At 39.0% G+C, this 21,973-nt stretch overlaps 1 protein-coding gene across 2 annotated transcripts; it reads left to right on the forward strand.

The window, feature by feature from the left end:
* The first annotated feature begins 6,886 nt into the window (after positions 1-6,886).
* On the forward strand, positions 6,887-19,425 carry LOC103710237 (casein kinase 1-like protein HD16). Of its 2 annotated transcripts, XR_003386280.4 has the most exons (17): positions 6,887-7,551; positions 15,603-15,737; positions 15,815-15,888; positions 16,031-16,100; positions 16,214-16,269; positions 16,363-16,434; positions 16,570-16,664; positions 16,785-16,851; positions 16,990-17,119; positions 17,204-17,422; positions 17,521-17,663; positions 17,742-17,916; positions 18,079-18,169; positions 18,259-18,416; positions 18,518-18,706; positions 18,789-19,077; positions 19,233-19,425. XR_003386280.4 is itself a non-coding variant. In XM_088709498.2 (16 exons), exons 1-16 carry the CDS (start codon positions 7,255-7,257, stop codon positions 18,846-18,848), a joined length of 2,031 nt encoding a protein of 676 aa, XP_088565624.2. In that variant the 5' UTR covers positions 6,887-7,254; the 3' UTR covers positions 18,849-19,425. The 2 variants fall into 2 exon arrangements, 1 of the variants encoding a protein (XP_088565624.2); XM_088709498.2 differs by having other exon boundaries at positions 18,789-19,425.
* The last annotated feature ends 2,548 nt before the right edge of the window (positions 19,426-21,973 follow it).

A 21,973-nucleotide genomic window follows, 5' to 3' on the forward strand; every position in this document is an offset into this window, starting at 1 on the left:
AAGACCGAGTCTTTAGTTAACATGGTCATTGTTAATGCCCTTCATCCTCATTACTTATTTAACTAATTGAACAGAAGGGATTGACAAACTTATGAAACTTTATGCGTTGGGTTTGTTTAAATAACAAGGTTTATAGATCCTTATATCTAAGATAGATAAAGAAGGTTTTACCCAATTAAGCAAGCTTCACGCCTTATTTTCTAAAACATGTAACAAGAGGAAAGACCACAAAAAGACAAGTTCTCGTGGGTGTTGTTGGTACGCTGTCGGAAGACGGCTGCCTTCCGACCAATTGGAAGCAAGCCTCCTTCTAAAGCCAAGAGCTGAGTGGAGGTAGAGATATCGGCGTGGACGGGGGCAGAAAAAGAGCTGCATACAGCTGTTGCTCACGGGAGAGAGAGTGAGGTAAAAGTATACTGTTTTAGAGAAAATCCTTGGCTGGACTGCTGGAAAACAAGTAGAAAATGAAAAGCTAAAACATTAGTAGATTGTGGTTTCATGTTCTGACTTTATTGAAGGTGAAAAATCTTCCATCAATTACGCCTCTAGTTACAAATCTTTCAAGTTTAAGCAAAACACCTTCTTTCTATGTTTCTGAGCCATATATAATCCAACATGAAACACTTCAAAAAAAAACAAAACAAAAAAAGAAAACCATGTGCAATGTATATCTTGTTCTGTGCATCTGTAACATTGGTCCTTGTCAAAGAAAATATCTTCGGCGAGGACAAAATTTATGCAATCATGAAATCAATCATGGCCACAAACAATATTTTCCTGAAGCGCCACATGTCAAGGCATGAGTTGGCCAAGGCTTGTCTTCTAAACCAACAAAGTAGCAAACACCCAACCCCAGATCTGCTTCTTTTATAGGTGTGCTAAGAAAACTAAAAAGGAAAAAAACTTGCAACACAATTCATCCAACCCAATATCCTTCTCGCTGCCTTTTCATTGGGTGGAAAGCAAAGCTCTTCCCACACTAGAGCCACGAGACTAGTGACACTTTGTCTCTTCAATCTGCTTTCAAGGGCCAACAGTTTGATAGCTTGCACAAGGCCATTGTTGAGTAATATTTTTTCTTCTATGGACTCAACTTTTATTAGGTAAAGTCGAGGTTGCTTTCCTTGTGGTTCACCCACTCACTCAAAGGGCTCGTCACCCTCGGGGCAACGCCATCGCCGCTGCATCACAACCTGGCCTATTTTTCACAAGGAATTGCACAAAATTGTATAGCTGATAATAATCATAGCACATAAGATCATGTCACCTATCAAACAACTCGCAACCATAATTCAATGAATAGGTTGTCAAAAGAACCATGTATCCAGTTATCCCTATATAATTGAACACCATGGATTCCCTTCTTGACATATGGTGATCCTACTCAAATGTTTGAAGATGGAAGATTAAGAGTTTAGGAAAGCAAAATTAAATAAAAAAGCTAACATTTTAGAAATGAATTTTAAAATCATTTGCGCATCGGAATATTCATGAGCAATTTGGACGTTTCTTATGTTCAGCTGCGACTATTGATTTCAAACGTGCCATTATATGAATACTTTCAGCATGTTGGTTATTGAATCTTTAATCATTTTTGGACCCTGATCACCTCAGCTCTAGTAGAGTCACTGATCTCGCCAAGATCTAATTGCTTTATAGGTGGGTAATTAGACTTCCAAACTTTGATCGGAGCACTTTATGAAAAGAAGTTGCTTATTTGATTTAAAAGTCAGCATACGCTGGACCACGTTAACAAGAGGACCACGTCCAGACTGGCCGCCTGGTAGCATATACCAGAGTCCAAGCGGTCCTACATACCAATCATACTATGATAACTTGGAGCCTGGTATAGTAGTAACAAGTGCCACATTAGGTGGAGTCTATAAGCTTCCAATAGAGGGTAACCCTAAGGTTGATTCATTGTGAGCCAGATGTTACGGATTCGAAGCATGGAAATAATCTCTTCATGTGCGAGTTAAAGTCGCATATATCTGACTCTTTCCAGATCCTACAGTGATAAGAGTCTAGCATACTGGGATGCCTATTACAAGCCCTATGTAGTTGTCTAGCTAGCTGGCTTGGGGTTATGCGCGTATAATTTTCTCAAACTTAAGGTGATTAATTGCAAATATAAAATGGAAAGCTAACTGAAACTTAAGACTACCAACAAGAATAAGATGTAGCTGGTTGCTACCTCCCCCTCCTGCTGGAGAGATTTCCAAGGTTCGAAGTAGATGGTGGCATTCTTCCTGTGTGCTCAACTCTTCTTTTGTTAAAAAAAGTATCAATGATTAGAGAGAGAGAGAGAGAGATCAGTTTTTGCTCATTAAATAAAAAAAAAATGACAAGTAGTAGGACTGAGAAAGGGGAAAGATGGAATAGGTTTTAAGAATTCCATTAATGCGTCCTCCTCTGCTCGGAAAAAGACTCGGAGAAAGTCCTTTGCAGAGTGAACCACAAGGAAGCGTGTACTAGGATGGTTGGTTTCAAACAGTGAGGCCAATTAGGACTCAATAGTGAAAATCTATATGATCTTAGTTGTAGTAAACTCCTGTACTTAGGAAACATCATAAATTTTTATTCATCATATAACTCCAGCTTATGTACAATTCGTAAAATTAGCACCAAGACACTGGCATCTCAATTGGCTCTCTCCCTCTTCTCTTTTTGTTAAAGATAGGCACACGAATAAAAAGATAATGTTTAATTAAATGGAGGGATCATAGCTGCCCATTCTTCATCTCATGAGCATTGCACGAGACCAGGTCGATTATAATTGGTTCTCATAAAATTCATCATGCGATCCCATGCAATTGTCTTGTAGATCAATGATTTTTGTAGAACTTAAACTTTAGGACTCGTTTTTTTTTTTAAAAAAAAAACATACTTTAAGCCTTAAAGTGGTTGTATGGTTTTCATTAGGTTGAACTGAAAGTGTAGTCTTGGTGGAAAGGCTAGAGGAGACAGCGACCTTATTAAAGAGCACTGTGAGAAGGTGGGGCATTGTATTATTACTGAAAGGTCTCTCTCTTAGCTTTGGTTTTTCTAACCTATATCTCACTTGACTTTATTACCGACCGATTTGGATGCATCTAGCATGTAATCATGTGCCGTGCATAGCACGCCACAAGTTGTAACAATTCAGGATCTCACCTAAAATGACTATAGCCGGAAGGTATTATTTGAGTTTCTTGATTCTGTATAAATACCCAAGATCTACCCAACAAATAACCAATATAGGACTAAACACACGCCCATACGGATCCTCACATACTTCTCTCATTTAAATCCTAACGTCCTCATCAGGCTAAGAGTTTAAATCTATTCAAATCTAATTACAAGCACCACAATCGGCCCATGGGTCAACCCCAATATATCCGTATTATAGTGTTCCCTAGTCCACAGGTTATAAACTGGGTATGCTCTGATACCATTTGCAACAACTCAAGACTTCATCCAAAATGACTATAGCCGGAAGGTATTATTTGGGTTCCTTGATTCTGTACAAGTATCCAAAATTTATCCAACAAATAACCGATATGAAAGTAAACATACGTCCCTACGGATCATCACACAAATTATCGTGATTAACTTGTGATGCCATTCGTCGGACCAAATGCACGCACCAATCAGCACATGATGACAGTAGAAGGATGCAAGCTATGTGGATTAACGTTATTGCTTAATGCCATCTGCTGACAAATCAGCAAATTTCTAGTGCTTGGATTATGTTAACATTCGGGGGTTGTGTGGCACCAGAGATAACCCCATCAGATTCAGAAAACTTGGATGGTAGAATTAGACTCTGCTACAAACCCAGAGCTTTGGCATCTGCTTGATTTGATATGATTTCCCCAAGGGTCGCGGATTATTCATTTTGGGTCTCAATCACTGACTATTCTCCTATAATCCAAAGGCCCAATCAGGAAGCATGTAATAAAACTCCGAGGGGGGCCACGCTGAGATTTTTTAGCCATTCATACCGAAAAAGGCCACGCTGAGATCTTTTAGCCATTCATACCAAGATTATTTCGGTTGCTCCTAATCTAGAGTTATCTCAGCCATGCATAAGCACAACTATGTGGTAGGCAGCGTTTCACATCACAACTAGTTGTGGGCGGCTGGTCATTGGATCAGAGCCCACGCCCCAAAGGCAGCTATTTGCGCTAATCTTCCTCTAAACCAGCTAAAGTTCTCTTCATTTCTACTCGTAAATCCAGTTTTACTTTTGGTAGCTGTGGAGAAGAGACAAATGAACGCCAAACTTTGCTACTTCCCCGAGCTTTCTTCTCTCTCTTTTTCCTTGGGCTACGCTGCTTTAGACAAGTGCAATAAAACTAGTCAAGAAAGCCCTGCTCAAGAAAAAAAAGCAAGAGCCTTTTTGAATCGTAGATCCCTGCTTTTCTTTTGCTTCGAGTTGACAACGCATGCTTGCGGACTCTGAGGGCTAATGCCGATGGCATCGCTTTTCCTTGCGTTCACCACGGTGCGGTTACTGGATTACAATACCACTAGTGTTTTAATTGGGAAAGCAAAAAGGCCTCGTTGCCGCCCACTTAACCATACAACTTTCTTTGCGAGCCAATTAGCGAAGGGCTCGAACCTGGTCCTACCACCCTGTGACTCCTCCCTTAAAGCTATAATTTTAGCTGTAGTAGCCATTGATGCAGGAAGATCTAGCCACGTGCCTACGACACCATTGCCTCTGGGTGGGCCCAAACCGAGCCTGGGCCAAAATGCCTCAGGGTTCAGACTCTAGACACTGGGCACGGCTCGTGGGTCTCTATTCTGAGCCCCAGGCGAAATAGTTGCAGATCAGGCCTTATGGGCCATTGGGCCTGCCTAACCCATTGACATCTCTGAATATGCTTGCATACTTGAGAAGGTTTCGATTTGAGGGTTATTGGATTTTTTTTTTCCGACAAGACAAGTGTGAGGACTTATGTGGGCATATATTTAGTCCCACGCCGATTATTCGCTGGATAGCTTTGGGGTACTTATATAGGATCAAGGAGCCTAAATAATACCTTTCGGCCAGATCATTGATTGTTACAAATAGTATCAGAGCGGATCCGACCCATAACCTATGTGAACTAGGAAACATTACAACACGGATCTATTGGTGCTGACATGGGCCGATTGTGGTACTTGTAATTATATTTGAATGGATTTAAACTCTTAGCTTAATGAGGATGTCAGAGCTTAAACAAGAAGAGTATGTGAGAAGCTGTGCAGATATGTGTTCAATTCTACATCGGTTATTTGTTAGATAAATTTTGGATGACTATATAGGATCAAGGAACTCAAATAATATCTTTCGGCTAGCCTTTTTAAGCGAGGTTTGGGGTTATCACAAAAAGTTTATCAGGTTAGTCTCAAATATGGCTCATTTTAAATTGATAAATTATTGAATAATTGATAATAAATTAACATGATATCCAATTTGTGTTTGTTAAAGTTTATACACGTTAAGATATAAGAGTAATGTTTAGAAAACTTGCATGTGTTAACTTCACGCTCTTAGCACCACACCCACTGCATCACCTCAAGCTTTATCCTTTTCTAGAAGCTGCTGCTACTCATAACTAGATGAGCCTATGATAACCTTGATCTTCCATACCAAAAAAATTCAATCATATCTTTTGTTATTTTTTTATCCTCTCCCCTGCAAGTAATCCTCACTTATATATTTGACCTAAGCCATGTTAATATCTATTTAAAACCCTCCTTTCAAGAAGAATAGTCCGTCCCTATCAAGCCATGATACCGTTAGCTGTAGGGTCTTTATTCCTCTCTCCCATCCTTTCGCGCGCTCCTCTCTTTTAATTGCTTCAAGAATCAGGCTTATATAACTAGGCTTCATTCGTTTGGACCCTATTAGATCTGGAACACATTTTTTAAAACTTCAAATTTAGTCCCTTAAATGTAAAACTGACCCTCAAAAAGATTGCATTTGATTCTAATGTCGAATAAGTTGGATTTTTAAGAGTTTGAATCTTGAATTTGGATTGTTCATCGTTAAGTTTGGAACGAGTGTGTCAGTTAATTTGAATATGGCATTATCCTATTATAGCAAACCCCCACCAAAATCATAATTGAGCATTATAATAATTATAGTGGCCATTATTTCTCTCAAAAAAAAATGTTAAAAATTAATATTAAAAAAAATACTATATCTATGATTGTTATAATGGTTTTACAAAATAATAGTTAATAATGAAAAAATTAATGATGGCATCTTTCCTTCAATTTATTAGATGAAACGACATGGAATAGACTCCTAGGCCGCCATCATATAGACGTTGGCACTCTGCCATTTCCCCACCTCTCTTAGAAAAAGTTTTTAAACATATGCTCAAGCTTCAACAAAATTTTTTTCGAAAGAATAGTGTTAAACATAAGATAAGCTGAAATAGAGCTAAAGACAACGTCTAAAATAATATGTTATCCCGTTTCCCACAGCCAAAACATTATTTATACTCATTAACTGTTACTTCTCTAAAATATATATATATATATATATATTATTTTTAATATTAAAATAAGTATTAAAATAATGGTTATTATAGCATTGTTATAGCAAGAAGTACAAGTGAAAATGATAAATATCATATATGTTATAACGGTTTATTATAATAAAAAATAAAAAATAGTGACCGCTGTTTCCTGATGTATTGTCTTACGCAAATGGAAGGGTCATCGTGTCACGCTGTTTTCGAAAGCAGGCAACAGCCGGAACACAATGTCCGGTACAACCCGCACAACGCCCATCAACGGTCGTTTGGCCTCCACCAATACAAGTATAATCGTATAATTACAGAGAGCTGCCACGTGTATGATTGTATGCGCTCAGGTACTCCGCCACTCCACCAAGAATACCGTATCTCCCCAACTCGTCATCCGCGTCGCCTTCTTCCCTCTCCGTTGTCGATGGACTCCAGGACCTCGACCCCAACCTTGCGCCCTCTCCCTCCCCGCTTCCCCTAAAAATCTCCCTCTCCTCCCTCCTAAACCCTAGGCCGCGATCTCTCCTCCATCAAGTAACCATTACAATCGGAATCCTTCCCATTTCCCCTGATCTCCGGCCTTCGGTCTCCACGTCATCCCGAGATTCCTCTCTCGTTCGCGGGGGGGGGGGGGGGGGGGGGGGGGGGGGAGGGGAGGGGGTTCTATCTTTGCAGCGATCGAGCTAGGGTTTCGAGGAACCGGAGGGGAGTCTAGGGTTTTGAGGGGATGGGATTGGATGGGTGAAGGATGCCGGAGCTCCGCAGCGGAGTGCGCCGGGGCCGGGCACAGCCGAATCCGATAGTCCGGGCAGAGAAGCCAGTCGCCGGAAGGAGGAGGAGGGCGGTGAGGAACAGGCAGCAGGCGGTGGGGGGCGATGAGAACGTGGTGACGAGGTCGGCCGAGCGGAAGGAGGAGATCAGGTTTCTTGAGGGCGGAGGGGAGATCGGGGAGAGGAGGATGGATGAGTTTGACTGTGGTGCGAGGAGCGCTGATAAGCTTCCTGGCGGGGAGGATGAGGGGAGCACTGCGCCGATCCCAGAAAAGGTAACCATTTCTTCTTTGAACAAGAATTCCTTTTGATTTTTAGCAATGTTTTCATCGATGTACAACAAATGTTGCAGCGGGGATTTCGCAAGTTTGGTTCGCATTAAAAATGCTAACCTGTCCTTTCCAAGAAAAAAAAAAGAATTGTATCTTGTTTCATCTTGTGGTTCATTTCTCCGGGACTGAATGACTGGTTTAGGCACCCCCAGCCATTCTTTTCAGAGTTTTTCCTCTTTTGTACGGAATTTCCCCCTTCAATCTGGCTTTCACTTGTTTGATTTCGGATTCTTGGTATCAACAAATTTGTTCTTCTAACTTTTTGCCTGGAGGGAAGATATTAAAAAAAATGAAACAACCATCAGACACCAAACTATTTTTAACCAAACGAATACCGTTAACATGACGACAATGCCTCATTTAACATTTAGTATTTATGAGTTTAAGGTCCATCAAGAACCATATCTTCTGTCATGGTGAACTCCAGAAATTACTCAAACTACTTGTCTTATAATCTTTTATTAATGCTATTTTAAACTCTGCTAAATGCCCCATTTAAGGTTTCCTTCTTTCACAAATGCAGCTCATTTTCTGCTCATGCACATTCTATTTGGCTGAAGAACATTTATTATAAGATTCATGTCTAGAATAAGTTTCTTAGAATATTTACTTATGCAGAATTTGACAAGAAATTCTAACTGGTTATAGCCTATAGTCTGATAAGTCCACAAAGATGATATACCTTTTTTGGACCCTTGAGTCTTCAAAGCCAATTTATGTTCTATCTTTGAATTGCTCATTATATGTGCTGGCATATCTATATTATAGCTTGATATATTTTCTTTTCATGTGTCACTCTTTTCTATTTCTCCCTCTTTTTTAATCACCATTCTTGTAATTTTTCTAAAGAAGTGGAGAAATGAAATGCAGTCGAACAAAATATAGTTAATCATTATAATATTTTTATTAAAATTTCATTGATGCAATGTCTAGTTGGATTTATTATAAGAGCGTAGACAAGGTGAGCATTCAATAGTGGTGAGACTTATGAAAAGAAATTAACCAGATTCATGCAAATAAGGTAATCATTAAATATAAATGAGACTTATAAGGAGAACATTAAGAGGGATCAGATAAGTGAGTAGGGGAGCAAGTGGATCTGCGGCAATACTACCTAGACACTTGGCATGTGTTCCAAGTATTTAGGTGTCGCTGAATTCTTGGAACTTTAACCTCCGAAAATCCAGACATGGCTTCAGTTGCATACAATAATGATGGCGGAAAAGAACATTTTAAACTTTATTGGGGTTTTAAAAGGCGGTTACGATATGTGGGTGAGCAAGGGACCATACTGTGTATGTAAGTATTCGGTTGCAAATGTAAATTGGGGCTTGTCCTAGTGGGCACGCTTGTTTGCTTAGTGACTAAAGGTTTTAGTTTTATTTCTTGAATGGTGCATCCCAAAGAATTAGGATTTGGGTGGCTATAGTTCAGGCAGGCATCCTCTCCCCTTATCTAAAAAAATAATAAATAAATAAAATATATTAAATATAATAAAAGAAAGGGTAAACATTTTTTTGGATAAATAATAGCAATATTAGTGATAACAACCAATAATTAGTGTTTAGTACCTAATACTAATGACCAAATAGTAATAGTTACAACACAACTAATATGTTAGTATTATTAATAGCTATATTTAGAGAGGGTGGGCTTTGGTGCAATGGTAAGGTTGCTCCACTGTGATATAAAAGTCTTGTGGGCCCCCGTCAATTTCTTTAAGTTTCATTTTTGTGAACGTACTCCTCAGGTGGGATACTTAGTATGTTAGCTACAACACTGCACGGGTCGATACACACAACGCCTAGTATCCATCGTTTACGGTTAGGACTACTGGGGTATCTAATCTCATTTACTCCCCTAGCTTTCGTCTCTCAGTGTCAGTGTCAGTGTCGGCCCAGCAGAGTGCTTTCGCCATTGGTGTTCTTTCCGATCTCTACGCATTTCACCGCTCCACCGAAAATTTTCTCTATTGGCTTTGCTAGGCTAGTTATCTGAAGTCAAGCCTTGGACTTAGAATGAAATTGTGACCCATCTTTGGTTGAAAGCCTGGCTCCTTCATAGTCCGCAGCAGATAGAAGAAGGGTAGGTTTGTGATTCATACCATATGGCTTGCTATTTCATTCGGTTTGAAACATAAAAACAACCTCTCCAAGGGTAGGGTTGCGTGCATCTGATGCTCCCCAAACCTTGCCATGGCAAGAGCCTCGCGTACTAGGATGTTCTTTTTATTAATAGCTATATGCGGCTTTGTAGAAATCAACATTCAGCCTAACCTTAGCTTAAACCTGCTCCATCTTTAAGAGCTCACATGAGAGTAGGCTGATATGTGCCTGCACAATACTGTGGACCACATTTTTGGTTCATATAGGAAATGTGGCGCAGTCAAGTAATTGCATCTGCATAGGCGGCTAAATGGCATCCACATAGGCGCATTGCATTTTGAAACACTGAATTTTATTGTAAAGCTTTTATTTAGGTAATTCTAAAGTAGGTTCTAGGGTCTTGTTTTAACTAGGATTAGTGTGCAACAGTCCTACTTTTGGTTCTTCTAACTTTTTGCCTGCAAGGAAGATATAAAAAAAAAAATGAAACAACCATCAGACACCAAACTATTTTTAACCGAATGAATACCGTTAACATGACGACAATGCCTCATTTAACATTTAGTATTTATGAGTTTTAGGTCCATCAAGAACCATATCTTCTGTCATGGTGAACGTCCAGATATTACTCAAACTACTTGTCTTATAATCTTCTATTAATGCTATTTTAAGCTCTGCTAAATGCCCCATTTAAGGTTTCCTTCTTTCACAAATGCAGCTCATTTTCTGCCCTTGATCATTCTATTTGGCTGAAGAACATTTGATTATATGATTCATGTCTAGAATAAGTTTCTTAGAATATTTACTTATGCAGAATTTGACAAGAAATTCTAACTGGTTATAGCCTATAGTCTGATAAGTCCACAGAGATGATATTACCTTTTTTGGACACTTGAGTCTTCAAAGCCAATTTATGTTCTATCTTTGAATTGCTCATTATATGTGCTGGCATATCTATATTATAGCTTGATATATTTTCTTTTCATGTGTCACTCTTTTGTATTTTTCCCTCTTTTTTTAATCACCATTCTTGTAATTTTTCTAAAGAAGCGGAGAAATGAAATGTAGTCGAACAAAATATAAGTAATCATTATAATATTTTTATTAAAATTTCATTGATGCAATGTCTAGTTGGATTTACTATAAAAGCGTAGACAAGGTGAGCATTTAATAGTGGTGAGACTTATGAAAAGAAATTAAGCAGATTCATGCAAATAAGGTAATCGTTAAATAGAAATGAGATTTATAAGGAGAACATTAAGAGGGATCAGATAAGTGAGAAGGGGAGTAAGTGGATCTGCGGCAATACTACCTAGACACTTGGCATGTGTTCCAAGTATTTAGGTGTCGCTGAATTCTTGGAACTTTAACCTCCGAAAATCCAGACATGGCTTCAGTTGCATACAATAATGATGGCGGAAAAGAACATTTTAAACTTTATTGGTGTTTTAAAAGGCGGTTACGATATGTGGGTGAGCAAGGGACCATACTGTGTATGTAGGTATTTGGTTGCAAATGTATATTGGGGCTTGTCCTAGTGGGCACGCTTGTTTGCTTAGCGACCAAAGGTTTTAGTTTTATTTCTTGAATGGTGCATCCCAAAGAATTAGGATTTGGGTAGCTATAGTTCAGGCAGGCATCCTCTCCCCTTATTTAAAAAAATAATAAATAAATAAAATATATTAAATATAATAAAAGAAACGGTAATCATTTTTTTGGATAAATAATAGCAATATTAGTGATAACAAATTAGTACCTAATACTAATGACCAAATAGTAATAGTTACTATACAACTAACATGTTAGTATTATTAACAACTATATTTAGAGAGGGTGGGGTTTGGTGCAATGGTAAGGTTGCTCCACTATGATATAAAAGTCTTGTGGGCCCCTGTCAATTCCTTTGAGTTTCATTCTTGTGAACGTACTCCTCAGGCGGGATACTTAACGCATTAGCCACAACACTGCACGGGTCGATACACACAGCGCCTAGTATCCATCGTTTACGGCTAGGACTACTGGGGTATATAATCCCATTTACTTCCCTAGCTTTCATCTCTCAGTGTCAGTGTCAGTGTCAGTGTCGGCCCAGCAGAGTGCTTTCGCCGTTGGTGTTCTTTTCGATCTCTACGCATTTCACCGCTCCACTGAAAATTTTCTATGTCAACTTTGCTAGGCCAGTTATCTGAAGTCATGCCTTGGACTTAGAATGAAATTGTGACCCATCTTTGATTGAAAGCCTGGCTCCTTCACAGTCCGCAGTAGATAGAAGAAGGGTAGGTCTGTGATTCATACCATATGGCTTGCTATTTTATTCGGTTTGAAACATAAAAATAGCCTTTCCAAGGGTAGGGTTGCATGCATCTGATGCTTCCCAAACGGGCCGGTACGACATACCCTGATATGCAGCTTTGTAAAAATCAACATTCAACCTAACTGTTAGCTTATACCTGCTCCATCTTTAAGAGCTCACATGATAGTAGGCTGTTATGTGCCTGCACAATGCTGTGGACCACATTTTTGGTTCATATAGGAAATGTGGCGCAGTCAAGTAATTGCATCCGCATATGTGGCTAAATGGCATCCACAGAGGCGATCACGTGCATTGCATTTTGAAACACTGAATTTTATTGTAAAGCTTTTATTTAGGTAATTCTAAAGTAGGTTCTAGGGTCTTGTTTTAACTAGGATTAGTGTGCAACAGTAGTCCTACTTTTGGTACATATTGGGTTGGATTTTAGGTGTCAACCTCTATATAGGATAATGTGCAATTCTGAATTCTGCAATTTAGGGAAGATCTTGGTTGTCCATGTAAAGATTGGATATTATTTTTCAAGAGTTCTAGTTTACTTGTAAATCAAGTTGTGTAAAAAGCTAGGTAGGCCCTATGGTTGGTCATCAGGGGTATGCATGTGTACTATTGGAATGAATGAATGGTTTCTATTGGCCATGTTCAGCCCTTTATATCCTCTCTCTCTTCCCCTCCTCCTTGATTACCCTTATCTACTTCTATTTTTTCAAATTTTTACTAACATAATCTATCCTTCCATTCTTCTAAACCTCACTTTTCCTCACATTTTCTGCGGAAGTTAACTTGTGCTAGCTAAATTTTCTGTTGTACGATTATTACAGACAATCACCAATTGAGATATTACATTTAGAAACTGATTCTTAGGATCCATATATCCTCTCAAAGCATAAACCGTAATTTTCTTGGACTTTATGGTCTTAATATCATAGGAACTGTGCATTTTAGGAAAGATTTTGGCTAGAGACTGAATAATTGCTTTCCAAGAGTTCCAGGTTACTTGTGAATCTAGTCATGTAAGAGCTATCAAAGGGCCCTATAGCTGGCCATTAGAAGTATACTGCATGAACTATTTCAATGAATGAAAGGTTTCAGTTGGCCATGTTCAGCCCTTTCTATTCTCTTTCTCTTCCCCTCCTTGATCACTCGCATCTACCTTTATTTTTTCTGATCTTTACTAATATTATCTATCCTCCCACTCTTCCAAACCTCAGTTTTGCTCTTATTTTCTGCATAAATTGACTTCTGCTAGCTAAATTTCTGTTATGAGATTATTACAAACAATCACTAATTAACATATTATGTTTAGAAACTTACTCTTGAGATCCATATCTCTTCTAAAAGCCTAAAACATAATTTTGTTGACCTTTATGGTTTTTAAGATTAGTTAAATCACCTCTTCTGCCCTGTTTTCTGTAATATGACAACAAGGTGATTTCTTCACTTAAATCCTTGTTTAGTCCCTTCCTGAGGTGCACCTATTGCCTTCGCAGGCCACCCTTAAATGGTCCTGCATCAAATTCAATCTATAAAAAAAATAAGTATCTTAAGATATGCTGATGACTAGTTAAGATCCCTTTTTCAATAGGCCTTACATTTATGCCAGATTAACATTAAATAAAAATAGGTGTTACATCTCCGTAGAAAACTCTACACTTTAAAACTAGTACTGTTAGTGGTAATATGGTTGCAAACTCAAGTGTCATCAAATGCGATAAGGTGCTTTTTGATAAGACACCCAAAAAAGTGCGAAGTACCTACAATTCTAGCAGATGTGAGACACACCAAATTTGTAGTATAATGGTTTGCCATATTATGTTGTATTAAAGTGCCTAAAAGTATTTTTACACTTCAAAATTTTCAATTAAGAGAATTAAGATCTACCCTGATTAATTAGGTTATATGATAGAGAGGGAGGGTGACAAGAGTGGAATCTTTTCTAGAGTTCAGTTATATCAAAAAAGAGGGCTAAGATTAGTATTGATTAATTAGGACTGACGTGAGAGAGAGAGAGAGAGAGAGAGAGAGAGAGAGAGAGAGAGAGAGAGAGAGAGAGAGCAGAAAAGTGTGTCAGTTCTTATGAGGGTATGCAGACTCAAATGTGGCTTCCAAGCATCAGCAGATGAGAAAGATGCCTACCTGAAATGATGGGGCATTTGGTTTATGATAATTACAATAAAACTGCTACTTTAGTAAATTCATTTGGTTAATAAGAAACTAATAATAGCAAACCTGAGAGAAAAAAATCAACAAGTGTATGTGCATGTGCACTCTCTTCACAAAAGGAGCATTTTGAGTAATAATGAGCACAACACAGGGAAGCACAGTACCCGGAATCAATCAGGAGAACGGGAGGGCGAACTCAAACATAAATCAATCAGTGCTCAGGTAATGCATTAGTGCAAAAATATGGTTCTTGCACCTTGATTCAAACCAAAAAGGAACATATTTACTTTGTGGAAAAAAGAGGTGGAGTTTAAACAAACCTATGGGTTTATGGATTTGGTAGTGGAAGGCGGCTAGTGGGTCAGAATTACATGAAAATCATAATCACCATTTGACAGGGAAAAATAAAGGAGGAAGATCTTGATTTTGTAGTTCAGCCATACAGTCTGATTCGAGTGCTTTGAAGGCCTTTAGGTTTTGTGGAAAATTCACTGACTTGCAAGTAGTTGTCTGTGGTTGACTCACTAGGTTGCCAGTTTAGTGCAAGTTCTTGTCTTGCAATGACATGGGCATGAGAGAAAGGATATACTCTTCATATCCATTGACGGAATGGACTTTGTATGGATTATTGCATGGTTCGCTGTATCACCGCGAACTACTCGTTTCAGGGCATATTGAGCTGTATAGAGGGCGAATCGGCATGGTTTCGCCCACAGTTTGACACACCGGAGAGGAAGGGGGAGGGGGAGATGGAAAGAGATAGAGATAGAGAGAGGGAGAGAGGGAGGGAGGAAGGGAGGGAGAGAGAGGCCGAGAGCCCTCTCCCTCTCCCTCCCTCCCTCCCTCCCTCCCTTCCTTCCTCTTCCTCTCTTTCCTTCTCCCTCTCCCTTTCCCTCTCCAGCCCCCCTTTGTTGGTACACCACAAGTCAGCACGACACGGTACTGTACCACTGCCCAACTAGCATAGGTTCTGGTACCGATTCCGCTGACCTTGGATTATTGTTATTTGGACCTCTCCTATATGGCCCATGGAGCACTTTGGTACCATATAAGAATACAACATATTTGAGAAGTAGCAAGAAATGTCTCAACTCATTAAAGTGGCTGATCACCCATAGCATTTCTATATAGTAGTGGTGGATTTCCATGGTGTCAAGCATACCATAATGCAAGGATTTAAAAGAATAGCATTTAAAAGGACTTAGGATTAACCTTTTATGATTACTTAAGTTGTCCCTTTCGTCCATTAACTAAATGTTGGTTCTCATAAATGAAACAATATCACTTGAATGGTATGTAAAAACTTTAAGAGCATTCAGTTGTGGACATCATAATTGTTTTCCTGGCTTTTGTTGTCTTATGCTTTCTGAAACATTAGCTTTGCTCGTGCACCTGTTTTTCCCCTCTCTCCATAGGTCCAGTTTGGCAATTCACCAATATATAGAATTGAAAGGAAGCTCGGTAAAGGAGGATTTGGACAAGTATATGTTGGTCGCCGTATTTCTGCTACCAAGGCAAATGATTTGACTACTGGTCCTCATGCTGTAGAGGTATGTGTATTTTTCTTTGTGGTTATTTTGCATTTGGAACCTAATTGCTTCTAGTTCACTGTGTGTACATGTATTAGGTGGCCTTGAAATTTGAGCATCGGAGCAGCAAAGGATGTAATTATGGTCCCCCTTATGAGTGGCAGGTCTACAAGTAAGTGGCTTTTTTTAAAAAAAATATATATTTTATTATTTGTTGCTATTTTGTGTTGTTTTCAATAGATTTGGAACTCTGGAAATCTTAAGTTGTTGATGTAATTCTCCTTCATTGCCCTCGTGGGCTTGCATGTGCGCAGCATTCTTGGTGGCATTCATGGTGTGCCACGAGTCCATTACAAAGGCCGCCAAGGTGACTATTATGTCATGGTAATGAGAAGTCTTTTCAACAAAATTTACCATATTCAGTTATATGCTTGAATATGATTTTTTTAAAACACGTTTTGATATGCTTAAGTAATATGATACCATAATTTATACAGGTTATGGATATGCTGGGTCCAAGTCTATGGGATGTTTGGAATAATAATTCTCACACGTGAGTATTAAGATTCCTATTAGTCATTGCACTTGACTTTTTCATCTTCCCTTGCAACTTGACTGGTCTGTCCTTTGTTTCTGAGTCGTGCAGAATGTCCATTGAAATGGTTGCATGTATTGCTATTGAAGCAATCTCAATACTGGAGAAGATGCACTCCAGAGGGTGGGTCTTTTTTACCTTTGGTTTATGAGTTCTGATGAGTTCTAATTATTTCTGTATTTTTGTGGAATTTTCTTGTCTTCTTTATCTTTTTCTTTATGGTATTGATATGTAATTATGATTCACTATTTTTGTCAGTTATGTGCATGGAGATGTGAAGCCTGAGAATTTTTTACTTGGCCCTCCTGGAACTCCTGAAGAGAAGAAACTTTTTCTTGTTGATCTTGGATTAGGTAACTTGTTGGCATTATACAACATTGCCATCTGTCAGATTATTTTAGATATGGGGATTTTCTATATGGGGGATTAAATATCACTTAATGTCTAGTTTTTCAACTGTAAATTGATTTCAGCTGCTAGATGGAAGGACACTGCTACAGGGCATCATGTTGAGTATGACCAAAGACCAGATGTTTTCAGGTAATATAATAAGATTAATTGTTGAAGTTTGTATAGTGGCGATCTTCAATTAGATGAAGAATCATGCTTTGTAGTGCCATTTGTTTTTAGCCTGCGGAACATGGCCTCATCTCTTAGGCCTTTATGTTGATATTGCAGAGGAACGGTGCGCTATGCTAGTGTGCATGCTCACTTGGGAAGAACTGGAAGCAGGAGAGATGATTTAGAATCCCTTGCTTACACTCTCATTTTTCTCCTCCGTGGCCGTCTACCTTGGCAGGGATACCAGGTTTAGCTGTTTGAAACAATATTGAAATGCCATGACGCTTTCCCATTTGTCATCTTAGGTGTTTTATTTCCCCACTTTTTGTAGGGCGAGAATAAGGGCTTTCTCGTTTGCAAGAAAAAGATGGCTACCTCTCCAGAGTCTTTGTGTTGCTTTTGCCCACAACCATTTAGACAATTCGTTGACTATGTTGTCAACTTAAAGTTTGATGAAGAACCTAATTATGCAAAGTGCATCTCCTTTTTTGATGGCATAGTAGGTCCAAATCCAGATATTAGGCCAATCAACACAGATGGTGCTCAGAAGGTATATTAATGTTCTTCCCTACTCTTTTCCATCAAGAGCGACTTTCTAGTTCTAACTCATTCTGTTACCCATCTAACCTTTAGTTATATTCCGTGAAGCTTATATACCAGGTTGGTCAAAAAAGAGGCCGGCTGATGATGGAAGATGAGGATGAAGAGCAACCGAAGAAGAAAGTCCGAATGGGGATGCCTGCAACTCAATGGATCAGTGTCTACAATGCCAGGCGTCCTATGAAGCAAAGGTTGATGCCTTAACAATGCATTATGCTCGGTAAAGATTGAACAAATGAAGAACAACTCAGTTCTCTTTACTGTTGCAGGTATCACTACAATGTTGCAGAAGCAAGACTTGGACAACATATTGAGAAAGGAAATGAAGATGGATTATTCATCAGCTCAGTTGCTTCTTGCACAAATCTGTGGGCCCTAATTATGGATGCTGGCACTGGCTATACTGCTCAGGTTTATGAACTCTCACCATGTTTTCTGCACAAAGTAAGTGCCCGGGCATTCTTCCTAGTGTGATATTTCTTTGTTTATCAGCATTTCATTCTACATCTTATTTAAGTCTGAGATGACGTCATTCACAGCATGAACATGCGGGCATGTATTTTCCTGCTAATTTATAATATTGTTATGTGTGGTGGTTGTGTAAAGGAATGGATAATGGAGCAATGGGAAAAAAATTATTATATCAGTGCACTAGCAGGAGCGAATAACGGAAGTTCTTTGGTTGTGATGTCTAAAGGTATTTTCCTTAAAAGTCTTATTATTTTGAAGTTAGCAAATGTTAAGCAATTGTGCTCATACCTCATGTTCTGATGGTTTCTTGTCCAGGTACACAATATGCACAACAGTCCTACAAAGTTAGCGATTCATTTCCATTTAAGTGGATAAACAAAAAATGGATGGAGGGATTCTTTGTCACTTCCATGGCCACTGCAGGTAGCAGATGGGCGGTTGTCATGTCTCGAAATGCTGGTTTTTCAGATCAGGTCATTTTTCTCCCTGCTATGTATTTGTATTGGGAATGGGAGTTACTGCATCGAGCTGTATTTTGATGTTAGCTTATGGTTTTCTTATCCTTGTTCAACAGGTCGTTGAGCTTGATTTCTTATACCCCAGTGAAGGTATTCATCGGAGGTGGGATGGTGGTTACCGAATTACATCCGCTGCTGGAACATGGGACCAGGTGGCTCTTGTTCTGAGTGTGCCCAGACGGAGGCCTGCAGATGAAACACAAGAGACTCTTAGAACCTCTGCATTTCCTAGTCAACATGTGAAGGTAGGTTCATTTTAATCTTGTTTCTTTGATGTCTAACTATAAAGTCTGTTGACTTTGTTATGATAAATCTATTTTCTCTCAGGAAAAATGGGCAAAAAATCTCTATATTGCATCCATATGCTATGGCAGAACAGTATCATGAAGTTCCATTTCCTAATCCTGATGATGGAGAATTTGCGCGTTCATGCAACAGCAATCGCATATATTTCTTGTCTTGGAGATGAATGCCTTTAGGCTAAGAGAAATTTTGTCATGTAGACTTTCCTTTATCGGAGCCCATCATACATGTCAGCTACAACTAACAAGTGGTGCAGTATCACTTCCAAATTCTGGAGATGCCCTTGCATGAGCTGTTCAAAAATGCATCACAGGTATCTTTATTTAATGTAATGTTTGTATAGTGAATAAACTTTGGTGACAAATGTATGGATCTAAAAGTTAATGCTTTAGGAAGTCGCTGCCAATTTGATATGACATTCTTTTTATCAGTGGCACTAGTACCTTTTTTTTCCTTTTGCATTTGTAGGTGCTGCACAAGGTTTATTTCGTCTATTCATTAAATTATTGGCTGATTTGAGGCAAGTCTTGACAATTCTAGAACAATGTTACCTGTCTCATATCAGTCACCATTGATAAGCTTTGTTTCATGGTTATCTTGTTGCTCCATTAAATAGTTATATGTAAATTTGATTGCAATTAAGTTTATCTGCTAATCTCAATGCATGGGTGCAATCTTCGTGCTTCTCAGTCAGGTGAGATCGTGCTTGAACTCTGTGGCCTTCCACTTCCTTTAAGTTCAAAGCAGCAGGTTTGTAATGTGTGTATATTGCCATTTGGAAATCAGCTAGCTTCGTTGATTAGGACTACATTATGCTGTTTGGAAATTTATAGCTTGCGATGTGATAGCATAGTCTAGGAGGTTGTTAGATTCTGTATTTCCTGTTAATAAATCTTCAAGTAGACAAAATTTCCAGTATTGTTAATAAATCTTCAAATAAACAAAGTTGTCAGTATTGTTTGTCTTTCTCATGTGTCCATTGAGGATGACCCTATGTGGTGGAGTTGATGAGATATGATTGGCACATGAATGCTAGGTTACTTTCAAGATCAAAAAACAGCCAATTGTTTGATGGTTTATGTGCAATCTTTTGGACACAGTTGGGTGGGTCGAGATCTGTCCACCATTTTGGAACCACCATGCCCACTCTATAGGCCATGAAATTATGTTCTTAACAGAAACTAAAACGCCTCGTTGACTAGATGATGTGGCTTCCACCAGCTGCCATACGTTATTGGATGGGATGGAGTTGTATCTTTCGCGCGAAAAAAGGATTCACCTTGAATCTATTATTGTTTCACCTACTATTCGTTTTGAGATTTGTGCAGATAAATGTTTAAATTTGGAGTGTTTGGGACCAGTGGGCCGGTAATCCACACGGTGGATTCGTGTGAAGGAACATGAATCCTTCTTTCATGAGAAAGATTGTACCCTAGTCCTTACTAGATGGCTTACTGTATGTCATGAATCCTTCTTTCACCAGAAAGATTATATCCTAGCCCTTACTAGATGGCTTACTATATGTATGTGTGAGCCATGCATATCTAATGATGTTGCGGTGACCATCTAAATTTGGAGAAATTTCTCTACGGTGCATCGATAGTACATCGATAGTACCAATAATTTCTTTTAAATTTAGAAAAATTATATCTTATAACATGTGCATCATATGGCTGTGTGCACCGTCAATCATGACCGCTCGTTTTTATGGATCGGGGTGCAGGATGTGTTTTGTTCTTAGAGCTTCTAGTTGTCACGTGGCTAAATCCTTTTTGGCAGGAACGCAATGGCAAAATAGTTCCCACTGGAAGACGCAGTCAGGCCAACTTGCCTTCGACCAGAAGCCTGGAAACAGCTTATTCCGTATTCAAACCTTATGCACTTTCTTCAATTTATTGTTGACATGCTCGGTTTTGTCCACATTTACAAACATTACCTGTAGGTAGAATGCATTGAACCAGCCACCACCCCACCAGGGTTGTTATTGGAAATTTTCTTATTCAAATACAAGTCCACAATCAGTCAAGATACAGCAAGGAACTCTGCTAGCCTGGCCCAAATTTGGAACAGAAATATGAGGCATCGTAACTTAAATGTCTCGTTCAAAGAAAAAAAAAAGAGATAAAATTGGAGTGGAAAAGACATTTCAGACTTTTCTTCAAAGGCATTTCAGACTTCTCTTCTTCCACTTAATTTCAATGCGGAACGTCTATCTCCCAGAATTATCCATCTTTTTTCTTCCTCCAGTCTCCATTTTCAAGGTGAAGAACTATCTCTGAGGTATTGGCAACTATTAAATCTAATCTAATTCAGAGAAAACATGGAAAGAAAAAGAGAAGGCATCTTATTTACCATTATTGATGATTTTTTTTTCCGGAAATGAAAAATCTTTTTCCTCATTTAAAGTCATATCTCTTCATCATGTGGTTTTAGCAATTTTTATATTGAAGAAACAACCCGTCAATTGCAATGCCTTAGCTGCTGAGAAGTGATCACAGAGAAGGAATTCAAATCGTTCGCTTTATAAAGCTTTGTGAGCTTCTCTTTCAGCGACACCATAGAAACATTTCAATATGGATGATAAATTTCTCTAATGAATTTGCTGGTTCTAAGAATGATTACCTCAACGCTGATGCCAAGCTTAAAGTAGCATAGAATTCATTCCTTCAAGAATGCAAAAGAGAACAAGAAAGGGGGCGAGAGCACGAACCACCTCCTGATTCGGAACATAAAAATGATGACAAGGAATGGGGTGGCCTTTCAAGCCAAGCATGTATTTACAGAAGCTAACTGGATAGCTGCCTATGCAGCCCACCATTCAGAGTACACCCTGTAGTCACGGGGGGAGCTGTCACGGATACTCTGCAAGTTTGTGTTTTTTTATTTTATTGGATGTATTTGTATACGCATTATATGAAGTACCCGTAAAAAAAAAACACAAAGAAGAGAGAAAAGAGCTAAGAAATTAAATATTATCTGGAAATTTATTCGAGGAGGCAATGAGCTGATAGCACGTCACAACTCGACGCATACGCCATCCAATGCTCCTTATCCCATAAGTAGGTAGAAGTCGCGTTTTCGTACGGGAATGAGTCGACCGTTGCGTAGTTAACGGCGTCAGTTGGGATCCGTTTCCAGTTTGCCGTTCCCCAGGACTAGGAGATCGAATTACCGCCTTAGCTCCCCCTTCAACCTCCCTTCCTCCGGTC

The sequence above is a fragment of the Phoenix dactylifera genome, chromosome 12, assembly GCF_051530095.1.
Source record: "Phoenix dactylifera cultivar Ajwa chromosome 12, Ajwa_hap1_PhDact_Kaust_v1.1, whole genome shotgun sequence".
NCBI classification, from domain to species: domain Eukaryota; kingdom Viridiplantae; phylum Streptophyta; class Magnoliopsida; order Arecales; family Arecaceae; genus Phoenix; species Phoenix dactylifera.

Excerpts from the sequence above, each read along its gene's own strand:
- LOC103710237 (XM_088709498.2), top strand. The coding sequence starts at position 7,255 with ATGCCGGAGCTCCGCAGCGGAGTGCGCCGGGGCCGGGCACAGCCGAAT. Across the intron at positions 7,552-15,602 it reads CTGCGCCGATCCCAGAAAAG|GTCCAGTTTGGCAATTCACC; the intron begins GTAACCATTTCT and ends CTCTCTCCATAG. Across the intron at positions 16,852-16,989 it reads CAAAGACCAGATGTTTTCAG|AGGAACGGTGCGCTATGCTA; the intron begins GTAATATAATAA and ends TTGATATTGCAG.